The 23,704-nt window shown below is 37.9% G+C and overlaps 1 protein-coding gene across 3 annotated transcripts in view; it reads left to right on the forward strand.

Annotated features, from left to right (window-relative positions):
- The window catches only part of LOC127934927 (transcription factor HIVEP3-like), a 33,062-nt gene extending 9,606 nt beyond the window's left edge, over nucleotides 1-23,456 (forward strand). For 2 of the 3 annotated variants that reach the window (XM_052532487.1, XM_052532486.1), the window contains exons 2-7: nucleotides 3,149-7,269; nucleotides 8,684-8,823; nucleotides 15,600-15,775; nucleotides 15,919-16,020; nucleotides 16,913-17,508; nucleotides 19,279-23,456. In XM_052532487.1, coding sequence (XP_052388447.1) covers nucleotides 3,520-7,269; nucleotides 8,684-8,823; nucleotides 15,600-15,775; nucleotides 15,919-16,020; nucleotides 16,913-17,508; nucleotides 19,279-19,839 — 5,325 coding nt within the window. In that variant the 5' untranslated portion in view covers nucleotides 3,149-3,519 and the 3' untranslated portion in view covers nucleotides 19,840-23,456. Of the gene's footprint in view, nucleotides 1-3,148; nucleotides 7,270-8,683; nucleotides 8,824-15,599; nucleotides 15,776-15,918; nucleotides 16,021-16,912; nucleotides 17,509-19,278 lie in introns of those variants that run through there. The other variant, XM_052532488.1, reaches the window with a different exon arrangement.
- The last annotated feature ends 248 nt before the right edge of the window (nucleotides 23,457-23,704 follow it).

Consider the following 23,704-nt stretch of genomic DNA (forward strand, 5'->3'; position numbering starts at 1 on the left):
ACCATGCAGCAGCTGCAGACTGAGCATTTGTTGCTTTGAAATCTCAGAAATTTCCCAAATGATTAAAATGGTCTTTATCTCGAACTTAAGTGTCTGAGTAGCATCAGTGTGTGCATTTCATTCAATGGGTTATTTCTCATGAGCTTTGCTAATTGTGGTATGCTAATCTGGATTTAATTGAACAAATAAAATTAAATGAAATCCTGCATTCATCTCTGCAAATTCAATCTTGCATCTCGAATTTGTGAGACCGTATCTTGCACTGAATTTGAGAATATATGACTTTACTGTAAGATTTTACTTGGTTTTATTTTTAAACGAAATTACTAGATTCTGATATTGTTTTTCCACGTCCATTCGCTCCTGTCTGGAGAGATAAGGGTTTTTGGAGAGACGGGGGGCACCTTGGCTTGTCAGGCGCTCACTCTGTAGTCAGGGAGGATGCTGGGAGATAAATTTAGCCCTCCAGCTTTGCTTCCATCTGCCATTGCATGGTTTAGGGCCGTTGCCATAGGAACCACCATTGGGTGCCCATTCGTGAGCGAGAGGGAAAATTGGCGAGCTTTCTTAAATGTATTTAAACAACATATTTGGGATTTGGTTAAGTACAGTGTAAAGCTTATGTTTTGTGTGGTTTTGACAGAGTGGACAAAGCTTTATGCATCTGAGTCTGGCAGGGTTACGCTGTGGTTTGGTAAGTCTAGTCACTGACCTCGTTATGAAATATTTTTAATTGCTCACAGGTGCCCAGTGATCATGTCCAGTGCAGCTTGATGATTCTCTTTGCCACATATTGAATGTTTTCATGTTCTCATGAAGTCAGTACAAATCAGTGCCTTTGGTTCTTCCCCGTTGCTGGCACAATCCCTGTAAATGTTCATTTGTCTGTGATGTAGGATATCATCATGGGTTGAGTTTATTGACTTTATGGGTTTACCTCAAACGACATCATTGTGTGTTTCGAGTTTAATTCTAATCCTGACTCCTAATCAAGAACATGTTTGGAAAAGCAGCTCAGAGAAGACAGATCGGCCCCTCTATGTGTAGTTTGAATACAGAATTGGGGAACTGTAATAGAACTGTGTTCGAGCTAAAATGAGTCATTAGGATGTGCCACTGCGGTCTGTGATTCAAGGTCACCAGTGTTTTTGAGTGGGAGGACAGACCTACATATCCTCATCAAACATAACAAACCATGAGCCAAAGAATGACATGTGAATACAAGCCTGGCGGTTTCATGGTTTTAATTTATTTCGGTTAAAACCGATGTTCAGATCTCATCTTTTCAACCTTTTTGACTTGAGATCTTCAAACTACAGTGCGTCTTTATTAAAAAATAAAAATAAATAAAAAAGACTTGTTTAGAGTTTTAATGAGTATTGGTTAATTTTCCTTGAATCAATTCTTTTGGTTCACTGAATGTAATTGTCACTTTTCAGATTCTCTACACTACAGCAATATGTATGCACAAGGCAGCATTTTTAAATAATACACTCATCAATATGTTCTGGTTTCACTATAATTGGAAGTCTGTGAACACTTAGAGTTGGATTCACACAACAATTCTGCTGGAATGTAAAGTTGGCAGTGATTTTGATATGTACCAGCAGGATCTCCTGTGGTTCCACACCTAACCGCCCCCTAAAGTAAAGTGTGGGTGCCAATACCAGCTGGTCAGTGAGTGGGATGCCTAATTCCTTATTGTGTTCTAGCATTGGCGTAGGCAGAATTGTATTTTTGGGTGGGCCTGGGCAAAAGTGAGCGGGCACTAGTAACTAACGGATGGAGTCGGACTCAAAATTCAGATATTTTAAATCTTTTCATTGATCATATTGAAAATAAACCGTAGAACAAAGTGAAAGACACGCATTTTAAAACAACCACTTCTCTGTCACCATCACAAACATGAACTACAATCATTTAAAATAGCCCCAATCCCTATACTATTGCATATTACAGTACCTGTCCACATACAAAACCTGAGTATCAGGATGAAAATTACATTTATTTATTTATTTATTCTGAAACAGAAGTCATTTAAAATGTTATTTGTATATTTAGAATTTGTATTTTCTCATTCTACAGAAATGTAGCCTATTATTTTATATTATTAAATAAAGTGTATGAAATAATTGTATTCAGAAATGTCATGTTTGTGGTTTTTTATGTATTAATTCTATATTTAAATAAGTAGATCTACATATTTGGAAACAGTAAGTCGCCATCTTCAGTCACAAAATTTATAAAAATAATCTTTGTGAGGATGACATGGCAACAGCTGGTTTAAAATTTTTGTAGACACTGCACACTTAACAACTTTAAACACTGACTGAAAACACTGCCTTAGCCCAAATTACATTCATAATGGGCCTGACAGTAGTGTGTTCCCCGCTGTACAGAATGAACCGGATCAGCCTGCGCTTGGAGCTAAAGAGTCTTAACGTTACTTGCGGACTGATGGACCGGTTCTCTCCCTCGTCAGTGCGAGTTTTTAAAAATCCTTTTTTACAGAATTATGCTTTGCTGCTCTTTTTCTAACATTTTCTAACACACAGCTGCAAATTAAGTGTTAATTGAATGGGTAAATGCACAAATTCACAGACGCAACATGCCCGAGACAGCTTGGATAACACCTAATTGCCTTACACAGATGCCAATCAAACTCATCAAGAATAAGGCAAAAACTTATTTTATTTATTTTAATTATTTGAGATGCTATAATAATATAATATTTAATATAATAATAATACATATTTAACAAATATTACATTTGTTATATTATATTTGGGGGGGGGGGCTATCTGGGAACCCCTTTGTTCTAGTGAAGGCAGTGTCAGAGTTTATTTTCACAATTTTTTTGTGCTTTTGTTAAGAATACTAAGTCCATAGTCTTTGTCCCTCTTTAGCACATACACATATATTTATAGAAACTATAATGCCTTTTAATGTTCTTTTAGTCTAGTTAGACAGTTTGTTTTAATCAGTTTTCTTTTAACAGTCAAAGTGACCAACTGTTTCAACGGAAAAGGACGAAGGTTTTACAGTCTTATCAGATGTAGTTCATTTAGTGATTCAATGCATTTTATTAGTTTTAGTTGTAACATAGAATTGACAGTGACACCTTTTGTTGTCTTCTGATATTCCCCAGAATTTAAATCTCTGAAGTGGATCATCACAAAGCAACTACAGAATACTGGGACTTGAGGGCATTTGTGGCGTATCAAAACGTATTTCCCATGGATTTTCAAGGACAAGAATAAACAAGGAACAGAAGAGGCAGAATTTCTAAAACTTAAAAAGAAGAAAGAAAATTGTAGTTGTATTTCATTTAATTCCTTTTGAAGACATTCTTCTCACATTAAGCAATAATGTATACAGAATGCTCCAGTTGTGACAAATATGTACAATCCATGCATATGTTATGCAGAACAAAGTATTATGCCATACTCTGAATGGTCATAAAATAATTGGTCATTCATACAGTCTGAAATAAAGTACCTCAAGCTTTCATCCCATTTTATGGAGTCCTTGCATAGCCAGTTGGCCACAGGGGAGCAATCTGGAGGTTTAGAAAAGCAGAATGAGACTCCAGTGGAAAGTCTCCAGACACAATCAGTCCCGCAGTATCATGAACAAAACAAGATTGTCAACCAGCAGCAACATGCAAAACAGCAAAAACATCTTAATATTGAGAGAAAGCGTCTCAGATTACAGAGGAAACCTGCTCAGGAGACAGACACTGTTATAGAGGGAACCTCTCCAAGTGCATCTGGAAGTTCTGGATGTCTTGTTTCTAACATGAGGAAGCCTAGTGAAATGCCATCTGGAGCTTCATCCTCAGCAGTATCAGCTATACCATCCTGCTCCATGGATGAGACCCTGGAAGGTACGACTAGACAAAAACGTGAGCGTAAACCTCAAAAGCCTGGAAAATATTTGTGCTCATACTGCGGTCGTGCTTGTGCTAAGCCCAGCGTGCTTCAGAAACATATTCGATCCCACACTGGAGAGAGACCTTACCCCTGTGCACCATGTGGGTTCTCCTTCAAGACTAAAAGTAACCTTTACAAACACAGAAAGTCCCACACTCATAGGGTGAAAGCTGGTCTCACTTCAGAAATGGATGGACCAGGTATAAGTTGTTCAGAGGAGCCACTTACAGAATCAGATGAAGAAAGCCAACCATCTTCCTTTTTAGAAAAACAAAGAATATCCCCTCAAAAGTTAGATGCCTCAGAAAAGTGCTCTGAGGGACAGTTACAAGGTATAGAAGACTCCCATGCAGTTAAAAAGAGACTTGCAATGAGACTTAGCAGGGGGAGACGAACACCAATAGGATCATCTGATGAAGCCTCCTCATCGTTTGGTCTAAATAGCAAAGGTAGCACAGAGTCTGGCTATTTCTCTCGATCTGAGAGCATGGAAGTCTCTCAAGATAGTCCACCAAACACAAGTGCCAAAAGCTATGCAGAGGTCATCCTTGGAAAGTTTGGTCGCCTTGGTCATTTACAAAGGTCTGCTCGTGAACAGCATGACAATCCTGCTGGGCAAGAAGGGAAAATAATTCCATTCACTGTGCCTAAAAAGCAAGTTATTGACCACATAACTAAACTCATCACTATTAATGAGGCTGTGGTAGACACCAGTAAAATTGACAGTGTCAAACCCAGAAGGTTCTCACTCTCTAGGAGAAGCAGCACAGAAGTGAAGCCAACCTCTTCCAAAGAGTCCTTTCTTCACAGTCCAAAAGAATTAGATTTGAGTTCAAAGAGCAGTGGTTCTATTACTCTTGGTGTACCTTGTGAGAAATTTCAGCCCCATTCTCTTAGTATCCAGCAAGCTGACCCGAAAACCACTGCTCCTCTTCTAAGAAGTCACTCTATGCCCTCAGATGCAGGTGTTAGTGATGTGCCTGGAATTTCTCGTAGCCTTCGCCTTAGCCAATCCTTTGATGACCAGCAGCCTGTTCAGAAACGGCGTCATGGTATGCTAAGACGGCAGCCTGCCATTGAATTGCCCATTGGTGCTGAAATGACCATGAAGGAACAATCCTATTCCAGATCACCATTTCATCCCTCAGTTCCAGATCCCAGCCAGAAACAAGATACATTTGAGTGTGATGCATGTGGTATAGTTTTTAATGACTGGGAGAGATATCAAACACACGGACAACACTGCTGTATGGTTCACATTTCCCAACAAACTGAAAGTCAAGTCTATCAAGTGGAAGAGCCCACAAGAACACACACAACTCGTCCTTGTGCTTTTGCATTTAGAAAAAGAAGGAAAGAAGAAAGTATTGAACTTGAAGATCCTTCATTACCCTCTGTTTCTTATATACCACGGAAAGGATCTACACCATCTTGTGAACAGCCTATTAAAGGGACCATTGAACTGAGTCAAGAACATGGTACAGAAGGTGCTTTGAAAGGAATATCTGTCATACAGCATACTAGTTCATTTGAGAAACATGATAGTGCTATAAAAACCTCTGGACCAGATGAGGTCTCACACTCTCATGATGTCCCTCACTGTTCTACTAACTCACAATCAAAGCAACAGGCAACTAAACCTTCCATCCGTAAACTTGTACGCCAACACAATGTCCAACTGCCGGAAATCTTGGTCACTGAAGATTCAAATATCAACACCATGGCAGTATCACCCCCTCCAGCTATCCCTAAAATTAAAGACATTGAAAAGGTCAGTGATTTCCAATGGCCCCAAAGAAGTCCGACTTTGGCTCAACTTCCAATTGAGAAGTTACCACCTAAAAAGAAACGCCTTCGTCTTGCAGAAGCTGCCCAGTCATCCGGGGACTCAAGCTTTGAATCAATGTCCCTGCCTCACAGTCCAAGTCAAGACAGTTGTGTGTCTCATACCTCCAGTCGATCAACATCATTTGAAGAGGCTTGCAAAGGTGATGCAGATACAACACCAACTAGGAGATCAAGAGCCATTCATACTTTAACAATTCCCACAAATTATCACCGAGAAATGAGGCGCTCTGCATCTGAGCAGGCACCCCATGTTCCTCAGCATGTTAACCTTGTTACAGAAACTCGAAGCAAGTCATTTGACTACAGTAGTTTGTCTCCAGATCGAACCCCTGCAGGATGGAGAGAACGGCGGAAATGCCTTCTAATGAGGCATAGGGCTGTGAGGGAACCGGAGGAGGAAGACCAATCTTCTAAAGTCTTCAACACCAGTTCTCCAACTAAAAGGACTAACACATCACCCAGCTATAGCCCAGGCACCTCCTACAGCCCAAACACCACCCATCGTGTGATGTTAAGCAATACTATTCACTCAATTGGTGAGAAGCAGATCATGCAATCACAGCATGTTTTATCAGAGAATACCCAGCCGTTTCATACTGACCAGCCCTCAACATTGGGAAGTCTGCTTTGTGCAACAGGTGCTGCCAGAGCTCATTATTCTTCAATGTCGACAGGACTCAAGCTTGAAATTCCAGTCGAGAATGAATTGGTGAATTCTGATACAAGGGTCAATCAACCATACCTCACTCATTATCACCATCAGAATATTGGTTTTGATGTTACTTCAAACCCAGAACTACTGAGACCTTTACCAACCCAGAAAATTCCAGTCCGACTTAATTCACATCTTCCACATTATGCAGGCTCCATTTATACTACAGTTTCACAAACATTTGCCTCAAGTCCTCAGGAACCTTGCTGCGCTGGAGTCAGTTCAGATGCAGTGACCTCAAGGTTTGAAATCATAGACCAACAACCAATATCTGTTGGATCTAAATTAGTAAGTGCTGGTGCAACCAAACGTCTGCTGTCCCCCACAAGCAGTGAGGAGCTCAGCCCACTAAGTGAGCAACAACAAAAACGAATGAAGGAGGAGAGGGACAGTCAGGAATATGAAAGTGGAAATGATAAAGTTTTGATCGAATGCAAGAAGGAAGAAAGCCTTGGTGAGCAAAGTGACATCTTCTCTATAGAACACAAAGAACCATCATTTCCTACTCTTAACACTAACGTTAATTTTAGTTGGTGCTATTTAAACTACATAAAGCCCAATCCATCCATACAGAGTGAACAACAAAACTCAGTCTATTCCTCATGGTGTACAAGTACCCGCAACCCATACCCTCCTGGCCTGACAAGCAAGGAAGTGCTGGCCCTGTTGCACTGCAGGCAGAGACATTCAGCACTCATCTACACCATGGCGGACATGTCACCCTCTCTTGACAGGAAACAAGAAACCCCTGACTCCCAAAAGCCTAACACGACTGAGGTAAATGTAACAACTCTTGAATTTATCTAGTCAATGCATGAAATGCACTAAACTCTTACATTTGCAGCTGTGTTTTGGAACATGGTTGCAGGTTCCTAGCTGGTCTTTAGTTGATTAACCAGCTACCATGTTCTCAAAACAACTTGACCTTTTTAAACTCGATTTTCTAACAGGGAGAATGGCTGATATGCTAGGTTACGTTCATTGGGTCTCATTCATGAAACACGAGCAGAACGATTTTTTGTGTAAATCGTGTGTAAAGTGGTTCTGGCGTAAAATTTCGGATTCATTAAAATGTTCGTATTTTCCAAATGTTAGTTGGTACGAAATAAATCTACACCTGCTCCCAGCGTAAATAGTGCGTTTAACATCTGAACATTTTGCTCATTAATACGGCTGCATTTTAATTCACCTTAATCGGGTACATATTTACACAGCATTTTGAAAAAAAAAATATTATATAAAGTAATTACATACGGTTTTTCTTTTTACTTTTATTATGAGAGTAGCCTAGTAGTATGTAGATATGCTCGATGATAATGATGGTCCTCCTCCAGTTTGTAAACGATTTTTTCGAAGTGAACTAATTTGTTTTTTTGCTGTCAAGCTTCATGTCGAACCATTTTCTTTTCACTTCTGGGACTGTTCGATTAACAGAAGAAACTCCATTAACAGCATCTGTAATATGCTGCCTAGCTTCCTTTTTTTAGGACCTGATAGTACGCCACTATGTACGCTTGAAAATTAAATGTGTCGTTTTGAATGAACTTCTGATAATAAAACTTCAATTTCTGCAGCTGAGAAATTGTTATTTTTCATTCGCTTTTGAGAAGACACGTTGAAATCCTTCATTTGGTGTCATAATATGATGCTCATATATAGTTGTCTGTCGGATTTAATGGGCGGGATTTATGGTAATTGAGAATTAGCGTGCACGCGCGTCCCATTTAAGACTGATTGGAATTCATTAACACACACACACATTTCACTATCACATCTGACGTTTACGAAGTATTTGTGAATCAGGAGAATGGTTTTCGGGAAGGTCTCTTTACGCGCAAATCACTCCCATATTTACTCATATATTTACGAATGTTTCATGAATGAGACCCATTGTATTAACTTGGGGGCTTATGTTTGTTTAGTTCAGTATTTCAGTAATTTAAAAGGTATGATTTTAAAAAAATAATAATAATAATTAGCTTCAAATTCCACATTCAAGTCTTTTAGTCTTTTGTAATTTTATTTTATTTTATTTTTAATTTTTTTTTACTTACTCTTGACATGACAACCTAAAATTAAATCAGTTCTAATGCTATCTGGAAAATGTTGAATGAGACTTCCCCCCCATCTTTATCTCCCTGGGCACCTCGGATAGGGTTGGTGAACTTGCCCGTGTCTCTCTCGAGTGTAGGTACATACCACTCAGCGCACAGAAACGAAAGAAGCCCAGCAAGCTGAGTTGAAAGAGGTAGAAAAGAAAACAACAGAGGAGAATGAGGATCAACAATCTACCTCCAAATACAGCTCACGGGTTCAGATTTGTGAAGGAGGGTAAGTCATACTAATTTAAACACTTGTACAAATGCAGTGTGAAAAAAAATGTGATGATGTAGAGCCACACGGAGATGCATTTAGCTGTATACGTAAAGATGTTGTATCATATTTCCATTTCGTCCGGTGTTTTGGGAGCCTCAATCCACTATTCTTTTAAACTGGGTCCCAGAGTGGATAAATCTGAAAATTACACCCTTGCGTTTTTATGTGTACAGCCAATCCGTATAGTTTGTGAAATGATGATCAGACACCACTACGTCACTTGACAGCAACAAAAACAACAATGGCGGACTACATGCTTGTATTCGTGCTGCAGAAGCTGCCAAGCCTATTAACTTTACTATAGCACAATCAAAAATTACTAAGGTAAAAAATGCTAAGTATATGCGTGTGCTCCAAGTCTTCTTCTCCATTTTTAGTTTACCTCTGTGGCAGAATTACAGCGCCACACACTGGTCTGGCATGTATACTACATTGTAGATACATAATCCTTGTGTACACTATGTGCTGTCTGTTTTTGTTTTTTGTAAACATTGTACTTGAAAAATGCAATAATAAGTTAACATAATGAAGCCAAGTGATAATGTCACTGGGATATTTGCATACTAATCTGCGATTCAACATGAAAACAACAACAAGGCCAACTCTGATATATATGGAAGCCCATTTCCCTGCCATTCACTGAATTTGTCTTGCAATTCTGAAATTGTCTTGCAAATTGTGAGTTATAAAGTCAGAACTGCAAGATTTAAACTCACAATTGTGAGAAAAAAAGACAAAATTGCACAATACTAACTCGCAGTTGTGAGAAATTAAAGGGTTAGTTTACCCAATAATCAAAATTATGTCATTAATGCCTCACCTTCAGGTTGTTCCAAACCTGTAAGACCTCCTTTTATCTTCAGAACACAGTTTGATATTTTAGATTTAGTCCTAGAGCTCTCAGTCCCTCCATTGAAACTGTGTGTACGGTATACTGTCCATGTCCAGAAAGGTAAGATAAACATCATCAAAGTAGTCCATGTGGATTAATGCTTATGGGAACCGTTTCAAAAGATTCAGTTCGATTCTGTGAACTGGTTGAAGAAGATCCGGTTACACTGAATGATTCGCTCGCGAACTGGATATCACTACATTTTAGTGTTTTGAAATCTCGCAACAGACCGGAAGAGAAGACAGTGCTGAATAACATCGTAGTTTTTGCTATTTTTGGACCAAAATGTATTTTCGATGCTTAAAAAATTCTAGCCGACCCTCTGATGTCACATGGACTACTTTGATGATGTTTTTCTTACCTTTCTGGACATGGACAGTATACCGTACACACAGCTAAAAAAATGGAGGGACTGAGAGCTCTCGGACTAAATCTAAAATATCTTAAACTGTGTTCAGAAGATAAATGGAGGTTTCATGGGTTTGGAACGACAGTTATTAATTACAAAATTTTGATTATTGGGTGAACTAACCCTTTAAGTCACTGTTCTAAGAAATAAAGTTAGGCTTGGGAGATACAAACTCACAACTGCAAGTTAAAAGACATAATTATGAGAAAAAATTGCAATTAACGTTTTTCATTTTTTTATAGTGTCATTTATTTGTTTATTTTTTTATATAGTAGCATAAACATGCTTCCATAGATAAGCCATTTCATATATAGAGAGAGAAAAAAAGATAAACTTTTCGATACCTTGCAAGCAGGTATGAATTTTAGTTCAAATCCGTTATGTTTTATCCATCTGAAAGCTAGAGTCTTTTACTTCTGTCGTACTTCCTGCACTATACACCCTGCTCATGCTGTAAGTATGGTGCCTTTCTGTCACCAGTTTGTCAGTATTTTGAGCAGTGTTGTTCTTGCCCCGCTGCAGGAGATCGGTTGGTTGTCAGAGCCAACACGGACCGTCTGTTACACAGTCCGAGCCAGTAAACTACCTAACCTGGCGGTCACTTCCTGTGGAACCCCACAGAATCCCATTTACACCATACTGCATCAATGATTTTGGTCATTGAGCTGCAGGCATATGGAGATGACCAAGATGCAGTAAACCCACATTTTGAGGTGTTTTTATATGAATGAAAAAACAATATCTAAGAGATTTACGACAGTGGTTTTCAACAGGTTTGCTTCAATATCCAGATTTTAAGTGGCAACCAAACAGTACCATTACTGTTTTAAGTACACAAGTAAAATGTCAATAATTCACTGCACAGAACATTATGGTTATTATAAAGCCATGGTTATGTTAGACTTTATAAATATTAGAATTTAAAATTGTTAAATATACATTAGAAAATAACACACCACAGTGAACATGATATGTTTTAATAATTAAAAAATCACATTTAATGATAATTTGAAATGTGAGGACCATCTACTCTACTTTGGTTAGCTTTTCTCATCATACCAATTTGTAGATCAGAATTGACCAAAACTTGACATTGTTTTGTTTGCAGCACACTGCACAGCACTGCATTAGCTTGTGTATCTATTCTCCAATGTTTCTGTGTGTATAAACGAAAGACAAATGAAGGTAAAGTCTAGTATGACTGCGGCTTGAACCATTTTAACCCTTGTTGCTATTAAACTCATATGTAAAGTAATCTGGGTAATATCATTTAGGGACATTTTAATTGGATGCATAACATTTAGCATTCCATGATCCCTGATTGAGTGGTTCTCAATTACAGTCCTCACGTACCACCGCTTTGTACATTTTGTATCTCTTATGACTTCAGATGTGAAGAGAAATTGGTTCTTTTTAATGAAAGAGGGAAGACTATATAATAAAATAATCTGAGCTATGAATTAAAACTATGAATCAGTCAGGCTTCAAGACTTATATGATCTACGTCATACACACTACTACAAGAAAGAAATGTAATTCTTCAAGATTATGTGGTCTGTAGCTCAGTCTGTCATGAGTGAGATCGGTTTACAGGCACACGTCTTCCTAGAAACAACCATCTGCGGTGTTTCTGTGGAATGATGGCAGTTGTAAAACACAACGTACTCTTCACAAAAGCCATGAAATTGACTCATAATTTGTCTGTACTCGTCCACCATGCAAGTATGGTCATCGGGGAGCATTAAAACAGAGTTTAGGACACATTTCTGTGCCTTCAGAATGAAAAGACAAGGTGGTTAGGGTGGTTTGTGAATCTTAAAATGGAAGCTCTGAGGTTTTACTTGATGAATGAGGGGAGTGATTTTGCATGAAGGTTTAGAAAATGAATTTAGTCAGCATTTCAGGTGGAGGTTAATTATGTGGTTTCTGCACAATTTGTCAACTCTTAAAATTATATTTCACCCAAAAATGAAAATTACCCAATGATTTACTCACCCTCAAGCCATCCTAGGTGTATATGACTTTCTTTTTTCTGACAAATACAATCGGATTGATATAAAAAAATGTCCTGGCTTTCCCAAGCTTTATAATGGCAGTGAATGGGTGATATTAATTCATCTTAATAAACTCTGCCAATCCATCATAAAAAAAGGCTTCCTGAAGCAAATCGATGCATTTGTGTTAGAAAAATTGACGTATTTAAAACTTTATAAACCGTAATATCTAGTTTCCACTAACTGTCGTACGCATGCTCACAAAAGTGGCCTTTCAGCAGATGATGTACAGTAGGATGTAGGCGTAGCATAAACTCCGTTGAGAAGGGATGAACGTGGAAGCACAGCGGAGAGAGCAAACAAAACACCGGTCATGAATCAGAAGTACAAAACAAGGATTTGTAAAGAAAAATGTTGGAGGATTTCCATATCATTTATATTCTTAGACTTGGCTGATGATTATTTTTTTTTAGCAATTTAACATATCCTTATTTTTCCAAAAAAAAAAAAAAACTTGAACGGTGGTGTATATTCTAACAAAAGATTTCTATTTTGAGGATCATGCTGATATTTTAAACATTATTCATTGAAGTTTCCTGAGAAAAAAAAAGAGAAAGAAATTAGTGTTTTCAACACTAATAATAAATCAGCATATTACAATGATTTCTGAAGGATCATGTGACACTGAAGACTGGAGTAATGATGCTGAAAATACAGCTTTGATCACAGGGATAAATAACATATGAACATATATTAAAATTGTAGGACGGCCCACTAATAGTTGACTATCCTTTAGTTGACGAGAGAGGCTTGGTCAATTTTATCAGTCGCTTAATCGCAGAAATAAAATATCCACAGGAAGTGCACAGACAGATCGTAAACAGATGGATTTTGTTGTAGTACAGTACATCCAAATGCTCGCCTATAATTCATCAACCTCAAATATGGCTTATCATCTGAAATATGTAAGTAGTAGTAACTTTACATGGCCACTCAATCTAATGTTAACCTAGACAAATGTGCGCTATTTAAGTGTCTGAACAGTAGGGGGCTCACAGCATGACAGACTGAGCCGCCAGTGCGGTCACTTGCTCTAAAAAATTATCCGTAATTTTAGTCATACAGATAAGAGTAATACATCTTTCAAATCTGTAAAGCCTCAATGTTTATTAGTTTGCACTAACTATAACAAAAAAACCATTGCGCTTTTGTAAAATAATGAAAGCAAACTGGATGCGCTTTCTGCCCCCTCGGCCTCTGTGAACTTGAGCGTGAAATTAACTCTGTGTATACTTCTCTTACAGAAATGAAAAAGATATCTAAAGAGAGAGAAATGTCTAATTTCGAATGAACGATTCAAATGGAAAACATTATCATGATTTAAATGGTTTATTAATAAACTTGTAATTAGTCAACTAATGCTTAACATGAACGACTACTAGTCGACCAGAAAAATCTTTAGTTGAGTGCAGCCCTATAAAATAGAAAACCATTGCTGTAAATTGTAATGATATTTCATAATATTACTGTTTTTACTAAATTTTTTATCAAATAAATGTAGCCTTGATCAGCATAAGAGACTTACTTACTGATCACAAACTTTTGTAAGGTAGTGAATGTCTGGAATGACATTTGTTATTGGATCACATTCATTTAATTTTTACTGTGTGAAGAACACTAGTCTGTTACTTTGGGAAAATATTGTATACAGTACAACCACAAATTAAACAGCAGCATGGACAAAAACTAAAACACTAATCCGCCCAAAATTGGACTCTATTATGACTGTTATTTTTAAGAAAGCTGGCACACAGTTCTTGATTTGTACTCATGTCTTTGGCTATGAGCTTCAGGTCGGGACCAGGGTTCCCCCCCTCTCAGCTGTTTAGATTGGCACAGACGCCTGGACTCTGGGCACAGAGCGGCATTGCAAGAACCCCAGGTCTGAGCCGGGGTGGTGGTGAAGGGCGTCGGAAGGGAGGGGGGCCCTAGTTCTTGACATTATAAATGGTGCTCTGTTTGAGGTCAAGTGGAGGCCCCGTTTTGGGACTTTCTGGACACAAACAGGGTGGATACCCAGCCAGACTACCCATGTGTGTGTGTGTGTGTGTGTCTGTGGGTAGGTGGAGGGGGTGTATATGGATATATTGTATATGCATGCATGGTGTCTGAAAGAGGGACTGTCCCAAGCATATCAAGCTGTTTAAGAGTACCTTTAGAAGTGTAGCATGCAGGTGCTATAGATTGGAGATCAGATCTCCCACACAGATTTTTGAGATCAATGTATAGGCCTCTTTCTATTCATATTCCAGCCCTGAGGCTATGCTCCGCTGCTGTTTTAATTAACCTAGAGTTGATGTTGAGAACCTCCAGTTTCAATGTCAACATACAAGTGTTGTTTTCTGTTCCATTCTGTTTGTTTAACACTGAATAAATATTACTAGTATTGCTGATGTGATTCACTTTTTTGTTGCTCTCCGTTCGGCCTGTTAAAGGGTTAGTTCACACAAATTTGGAAAACATTTGCTATATTCAGAACGGCATACTACTGTACTCTTACTTTTCCTGCCAGAGAAAGATATGGTACAAATAGTAAGAGTAGTATACTAGTTTGTGGTCATTATTTAATCACCAAACCCACATGTATTCTCTTGAAATACATGAAATACAAAAATAAGTGTGCTTAATCATTGTGCACTTGTACTGTACTTCAGATTTTAATTACAGTAAAAAAAAAAAAAAAAAAAAACTCTACTTGCAGGTAACAATTTTAATGATTGTAAAGGCACTTAAGTGCACTTTCATGACACTTTTACATTTGTAAAAAGCAGCTTTTATAATGATGTCAAATGAAAAGTTTTGTTTTAAAGTAATTTTTAAAGAATGTTTTAATAATCTTTTGTCAGGATTTAAAGAAGTACGCTTTTTTGTGTAGACTAACATACTATAGCACACGTACTTGAGTTATCGTTTTAACGGTAGTGTGTTTATTACATTTAAATTTATGCATTTAGCAGACGCAACTTACAGTGCTTTCAAGCTATCAAGTTTAACCTATCATATTATAATTGTGTATTTACAAATATCATCCTTCTCTAACATTTTTTTCTCATTTTTATTCGTTGACAAAAATGTCAATAAATTTGCATCATAGTTTTTGTCATTTAAAAAGAGTTTTCGTACGTTATCGTCGGTGAATTAAATATTATGACAAAAATTATTTGTCAACGAAATTAACACTGGCTTGTACAGCATGATATATTCCCAATCTTGCGAAGCCATAAAATAGCTTTTTTTTAGGAAAGACATTTCCACAAAAGAAGGACATTTCTGGGTTATCTGTAGTCCTACACCTGTCGTGGGTCAGTGATGGGGGGTGAACTCCAGTGCAGGTTCACACAGCATGTTCTTTCAGCTGTTACGTTGGGTTTTCCAGCTACAGGTCGAGTGAGGAGTACGTGTATGTCCGAGGCCGCGGGAGAGGCCGATATGTATGTGAAGAGTGTGGGATACGCTGTAAGAAACCCAGCATGCTGCGCAAACACATACGTCTGCACACGGACGCTCGGCCCTACGTCTGCCAGCACTGCAACTTTGCCTTCAAAACCAAAGGTACTGAACGCTGCACAGCCGAGGAATGGAGATCTGTGGCTTTTAGTCCATATCTGCCTGTATATAAAGTACTTAGTTACTGCACGTGATATACGTACGTTTCATATTTTCTTGTGTTCCCATGTCGAAATTGCTTTCCTCAGGGAATCTGACTAAACACATGAAGTCGAAGGCTCATGGGAAGAGGTGTCCAGAGGGAACTGCTCCAGGACCAGTGCAGTGTGAGCTTGAGACAGATGAAGGAGGTGAGGGGGGGGGAAAGCATTTCGAGGAACTTTCGACTCAGAAAAAGGCTAGAAATTTATATAAAATGATACGTATATAAACCTTGTATTTTGCATTATGTGTGTGTGTGGTTATAGTTTTTTATTTGTTAAAAGTACAGTAAAATAAAATACAAATTCCGAATTCTAAAAAAACACCAATACAATTTAAAGTAACTGTTTTCTGGATGTTTTCAAATGTCACATGATCCTACAGAAACCATTGTACAGTAGTATACTGATGTATTTTTTTAATAGAGGATTTGCTGTAATTTATAGAGAGTAAAAAGCCACATTTGTTTGAAATAGAAATTGTTTGTCAAATTATAAATTATGACACTTTTGATCAATTTAGTGTATTTTTGTGCTATCATTTAAATTTTATAAATATAAAATTAATATTATACCACAAGGATAAATTAAATTAAATTAAATTAAATGTATGCATTTAGCAGACACTTTTATCCAAAGCAACTTACAGTGCATTCAGGCTATCAACTTTTACCTGTCATGTGTTCCCGGGGAATCGAACCCCCAACCTTGCGCTTTATAGCACAGAGCTCTACCAATTGAGCTACAGGAACATTGAAGGATAATGGATACAATTTACATGATTTCAGACACATTCTGACATTTTTCATAATTCTGTTAATTGAAAGCATTAAAACTGTGACTGTCAGTTTTACTTAAAAATATATATATGATACCTACAGTAATATAATGACTCAGTAATTGCAAATAATTGCATATAACAGTATTTGTGTATGCAGTGGATTGCTGTGGCATATAGCTTGTTTCATATGGTCAGGGGGCATGTATTTCAGTCTAATGATCTGTGCCTAGTGAAAGCTGATAGGACTGCCTTGTGCTGTAGGGGACAGTGAGAAGCATGTCCTGGAGACGGAGCCGATAGAGGAGCATCAGTTCTCAGACGCAGAGGACTCAGATGTGGACGAGCCTGATGATAATGATGAAGCTTCGTGCTCCTCCTCATCTCTCTCCAGAGACGCTCCTGGCTCCTGTGACGTCTCAGGCCTGTCGAACCCAGGCTGGGAACCGCATCCCAAAGCGCCTGTCAGCATGAGCCCCAGGAAACCGAGCCACTATGGACAAGCCTCCTCTCCTAAGACCACCAAATCTATCGTAACCCTTCCACACCTTCAAGCCGCTGTAGAGACGTGCTCGTCCCCCATCCACAGCATGTCTCCTGGCCTGCAAATGTCCCCATCTTTACCAGCGTCTCCTGGACCAGACTTGTCCCCTCTACGCTGTCCCTCTCCATCGTCCTGTCTGTCCTCTTTGTCTCCTTCAAACCACCGAGCCTCATCGTTCCCAGATCCGTTCCCTCCGTCTCCCAGTTGTCCACTTGCATTGAGCGTCGGGGCCAGTGTGACGATTCAGTACCAAGCCGAAAGATCCAGAGACTCAACGAAAGCCTGTCCCAGCAGACCAGACCTCAAGACCAAACCAGTGAGTGTCTGACAGGACTTTTCTTTTCTCTGGCTTATTTATGGTCACTGCACAGAGGAACCATAATGAAACACTGTTAAAAGACAGAATGAGACACGTATGTCTTTAACCTGCACACCGTGTCATTTATTAAAAGTGCATTTTTATATCGGTCTAATCTGAAATAGAGGTTTCCAGTTTAAACCTGTTTTGTTCAGTTCGTCTAAAAGCAAATAACACTCCCCAGAGAAAAAATAAAAAAAATAAAATCAAAATAAACAGCTTTGTTTAAATAGTATTTTTGCTTGACGCCAGAGTGTTGATGTGCAAAACACAAACAGTTTGATTATTATTATTATTATTCTTATAGTACATCAGATTTTAGCAGAAAATGGCATGCATATTTTAAGAAGAAATTACATTTTTAAATTGCCTTATTTTAAGTTATTACACTAAATGTTGTTTAACAAAACATTTTTAGTTTTATTGAAAATTCTACTTTCATATTATAGCATATTATAAAATTATAAAAAAAAAAAAAGAAAATATTGACTCACATTAAGGAATATTTTGGCTGAAGTCTAAAGAAAATATATTGATAAATTGTCCTTATAATAAGCGATCCTTTACTTTGATTTAATATTTTGGTCTTTGGGAAAATATGAATATTAAATCATAATGGAAAAGCAATAGCTACATAAAAATATAAACCAAACCATAAATGTAATATGAAAAAAAAAACCTGATGAATTTAGTTTACAATATATATATATATATATATATATATATATATATATATATATATATATATATATATATATATATATATATATATATATATATATATATATATATATAAAACCAGTATTATTTATTTAGTTTTATTATTATTATTATTATTATTATTATTTATTTTCCTTTTTAATTCCTTTTTAATATACTCTTTAATTAGTTCTTTTAGTACTTGGAATTAATTTTATTTCAGTTTTAGTTATAGTATTTTTTTTGTAACTAAACATAAACATATTTATTTAATTGCTCTGCTAAGGCCACATTCCTCTTCTTTATGTTTTTCATCTAAAATCACCTAACATTTTTACTCTTATTTCCAATAACAAAAATTATTTTAATAATGATTTTATAGTTTTAGTTAGCAGTAACAACCGAGCTTCATACCGCGTGATCCAAGAGACTTTTCTGATGTCAGAAAGATCAGATCATTATTTTGAGAAACATGCCACAGAATTTTTGGCATTTACATATTTACAGTAGTTTTCTCTTTTAACAGCCCTGTTAGTCAGCAGTGAGTAAACTGTGGGTTTCTAGTCGTGATAGCTAAATATGTAGCTGCTTCTTTCTTTATGTGAGTTTGTTTAAGTCCACTTATAGAAAGATGTTTTTTATTAGCGCACAAAATGTAATTAGTCTGAAAACGAGACAGACAAATATATCCAAGCTAAACATCCAAAACAAATACCCTGGGTCCAAAAGCACACTGTGTTATTTCAGTGTCACACTTTCATTAGAAACAGAAGCCAGGCCACAGCTCTTTACATACAATTAAAGCCAAAACCTTAGATACTAACCCATGAAATGACGGCAGACACATCTGTTTATAATCTACTGTATGAACCAGGACTATCTTTAGCCATAGCCGCCAAACAAGACTTACCACACAGTTTAGAAATAGTGTCCTAAGCCCAGAATAAAGATGACTGCAGTAGTGCTCACTCTATAGTACACAAGTGGTGATTTCACTAAATGAAAATGTGTTTCTGGCTCCTTCCGAAGGTGAAAACACACAGTCCTCAGAGACGGACCAGCATGACACAGTCTTGGCCTCGGGCACACGGGTGTCTCTCCAGGAGCACACAGCCCGGGGAAGGCCAGCGCGTGTTAAGTCACCTGCCCCTTCACTCGCAGCCCCAGGTGATGATTCCCAGCCTCAGCCTCACCATTCCCATCGGCGGGATACAGATGGTGCAGCCACGCTCCAGTATACTGCTCCGGAGCGCATCTCTGAACCACATGACCGTCACCGTCCTGACCAAGGAGAAAGGGGCCGATTGGAGTCCTGCAGGCGAAGTTCCTCGTCGCAGAAACCAGCTGATAGTGTTCACGGAGCCGGCGGTGGAGATGAGCTCGAAGAGCGACGCTTCCTCCGATGAAGACAGAGAGCAGATCCGGGGAATGGTTCGGACAGGGCTCGCATCAAAACAGAGGGAGGTTCACAGTGTTCCCTTGACCACCTGGAAGAGTATCTCTCACAGAAACAACCGAAGGCATTCTGGGAGTCTGGAGAAAGCTCCGCCGCCGGACGCTTGCAGAACATCCCTGGATGCTAGGTGCTGAAGGAAAAGTTTGGGAGAAAATGAAAATGTTGTCATTGTTTACGCACACACACACGTGTCATTACAGATCTGCACGTTAGGCACAATGTTCAGTTTCGCTCTTTCTGCAAAAGAGCTTTTGGGACAGCCAAACATGTTCAGAGGATAATGAAAAAAAATGCCCCCAAATTCAGGATAAGGGGGCAACAACTGGCCCTGCACAAATAAACTGAATATATATTGGCTGTAGTGTGAAAATGAACTAAAAGTGTTGTTTTTGGCATTACGTTTAGATTAATTATTTGGTGTTTTTTGCAGCACTGACTGAGCATCATAACCAATCACAGGTTTCTATTGAGCTTATGGGTGCAGCGGCCAATCAGAGGCGTTTCGATTAGTCACCGCTGAAAACAGCTGAATTATGTCCTCTTGATAAATACTCGGATCATTAACAGTGCAGATGCTGTACAGGGAGTTTTGATTTTATCATGTGTAAACGGCAATAAACTAATTCATAAATGGTTCTTAATGCATGTGTGGCCAGAATACGGCAAGCTATTTCTACAAACATTTGACATAAAAGAAAAAACAAATAAATTAAAAAGTTAATTTGAAACTGTGTTATTCCTAAGTTTAAATGCCCAGGGAAATCTTTTATTGCTCATTACCGTATTTTCTGGACTATAAGTCACACTTTTTTTCATAGTTTGGCTGGTCCTGCGACTTATAGTCAGGTGCGACTTCTCAAAATGAATTTGACATGAACCGCGAGAAATGAACCAAGAGAAAACATTACCGTCTACTGCCGGGAGAGGGCGCTCTATGCTGCTCAGTGCTCCTGTAGTCTACACTGAAGACATAGAGCGCCCTCTCGTGGCTGGAGACAGTAATGTTTTCTCTCGGTTCTTGGGTCTAAATCAATGCGACTTATATGTTTTTTTCCTCATCACGGTTTATTTTTGGACTGATGCGACTTATACTCAGGTGCGACTTATAGTCTGAAAAATACGGTACTTGAAAAGTCTGTTCTGACCCTGTTGTCCAACATGTAAGACATTTCATCGTGCTATATTTGAAGATGCTTTAATGATATTTGAGAGGGAAGGGAAGATTTCTACTGAATAACAACTTCAAGGGGTCATGAATCAGGAAAACACATTTTGACACATAAGAGGTCATTAAAACGTCCTATACTGTAAGTTTCAGCACTCAAAACCTCAGTGTGAGTCCAAAAACAGCTTTTACTTATTAAGCCACCAAAACAACTCTGTCAGGGTTTTTATGACGTAATTGACATGAAAACATCAGCACAGTTCAACACAAACTTCTAGATCTCTGATTCTTTGGTCCACCCACAAGCAGGAGAAATAATAAAACAGGATTATAGTTTTTACAGAAGGATATGAACCCAACAGTAATGCCACAAAATGTAAGTGTGTTAATAGACTAAATTTTCTGGGTTTTGGCTTTGTTTTTGTATTGACGTGCTCTTTACAGTCTCCGAAAGAAAAGGTACAAACACTGTCATTGAGACAGTACCCCATTTATGTACTAATATGTACACTTTAGGGACAAATGTATACCTTTAAGGTATTAAAAGGCACTTTTGAGGTCCCAGTGACAGCTTTTGTACCTTTTTTCTGAGGGTGTGAGGGACTGAATGTTCCTGTTGACAGCATGAACATTGTCTGTTATTCAATTAGAAAGCACAGAAAACAAGAAAAACAGTTAGTTATATACTCCTTATAATGACTAGAGCTGTCAATCCCTTCAGTTCTGCACTGTAACCCAACCTCCCGTCATTATCAATGTCTGCCTACACTACGCAGTGAATCTGCTGTTTACCTCCTGTGTTGACTGATGATGAGAGAGTGCAGAAGTGAAGATCATTGCATCCGTGTGCTCAACAGACATGACTGTGATCAGCTGCGATGCCAGCTGTAGATCTAACGCCACAATAAACACTTAACCACAGCAGCTGGGACAGTCAAAACGTATACTACACATATAACTGAGTTTCACACATATGCAAAGTTGTTACTCAATCATAGCAGTGGGTGTTTACAATGAGACACAAACCTTCACATCGTGTTTCAACCATAGGGTTCAAATCGTTTTATTTCAAAACTATGTCTAACATTATGTGCACATCTCAGGAAGCATAACATATTGAAAGAAATGCAGTTTGTGACCATTGCATGGTTCGAGGACACTTGGAATAGAGGACAGGAGCTGTATTTATTTCGACTGACATGCTGTTTTCGATGTGAGGGTGCACAGCTTTCACTGTTGGGTCAACTCTCTTAATATGGGTCAGATTGTAGGCACCAGAGAAAATGTCCCGGACCATGATTCAATCATTAGACTAAGCTTTGCTGAATAATTTGAGCTCCGTGTAGATGCATAATTTTCCTGATCTATGTTTATTTTATTTTCCGCCGTCTTTATGTTTCTGCACACCTAAAACACATGCACATTTGTGTGTGTGTGATATGTGTATTTTATAACATCTATTTAATAAAATAATTTATATATAAGGTGCCAATTACAGTACATCCAACTCTCAGTTTCACATATTATGTTACAACATTAACTCATCATGATGAAAATATATCTATATCCACCTGTAAATCTGAATAGAAACCCCACTGTACAAATGTATGTTTTTATATGCATTTATACTACATTCTATGGCATTGCAGCATAGTTTTTCTTTGTTATATGTGATGGTCGGTAGAATGATGTTGGCCAGGACTTGAGACACTCGTGTTTTTCCAGAAAGTGAAGAAGATGAAGAGCTGTGGTTGATGGTTGAGTTGTTCTCGTGGTGTTGATTATTTGGGTGTGGGGAGATGTCCGTGTGGTGTTCCTCTCGTTGTGATGTATTCAGATAGACCGAGATCTCCTGTGTAATCTTCAGACGGGACAAAGTATTAGCAGAAATATATAAGAGTAATGTGACTTTACATTAAAAGATGGTTTCAAGAGACTGTTGTTGCTTTAGCTATGTTTATTTTAATTGATAAACTATGCACAAAATGTGTTCTGTAATATGTCAATGTATTCAAATACATTAGAAACGTATGGATCTTCATGTTTCTAATAGCATTTATGATTACAAATGTTTGTGCATCTTTTGAACTGGACCATGTTTAGCTTTGATACTGTGATATGTAATTTAAATACATTGTTCTGATGAAGACTACAGTGATTTTCTATCGTTTCAGATCTGGAGCACCTCAGTAAAGTCAGGGAAAGGCTTTGGTGTTTAAAGGAGAGGACATCTGTTCTTGTTAAACATCATTATCTTCCAGCAGAGGCTAACCAGGTCACGATAAACAGCAAAACTGTGCTCTTACCATCGTACTTCACCTGAAGATGGTGTTATCATGTAGGCTACAGTATGATTTTAGGAACCATATCGCCCTCTACTGGCACGTGACCATAGCTCTACACATGACTCCCTGGTTGTTTATGGGGATAAATTGGTAATTGTAAATTTTGAAAAACTTTTTTTTTTTCGAAATCACTTTAGTTTTTACCTCTAATAAGTCTAATATAAACTAAGTTTTTGTTACAGCAGATGCACAACACGTGAACACAATAAAGTCACACTGAACTGTGTTTGCAGTACATAAATATTTTCATTAATGTGCTTTTTTATTATTATTATTTGTTACGTTTTATTTTTACAGTTATTTAATTCATTTATTTAAAAAAAAAAATGCTGTTTGACGACATGCCTCATTATTGACAAAGCTTCCCGATATTTATATCAGATCATCAGGCCTTTTTCTTCATTAATAACTAAACATCTTTACTGTTTTCACTGATAAAAAAAAGAAAGAAAGAAAATCCATTTTTAAAAGGTACTGTGAATGCTGATG

Source organism: Carassius gibelio, chromosome A19 (genome assembly GCF_023724105.1).
Source record: "Carassius gibelio isolate Cgi1373 ecotype wild population from Czech Republic chromosome A19, carGib1.2-hapl.c, whole genome shotgun sequence".
NCBI lineage: Eukaryota > Metazoa > Chordata > Actinopteri > Cypriniformes > Cyprinidae > Carassius > Carassius gibelio.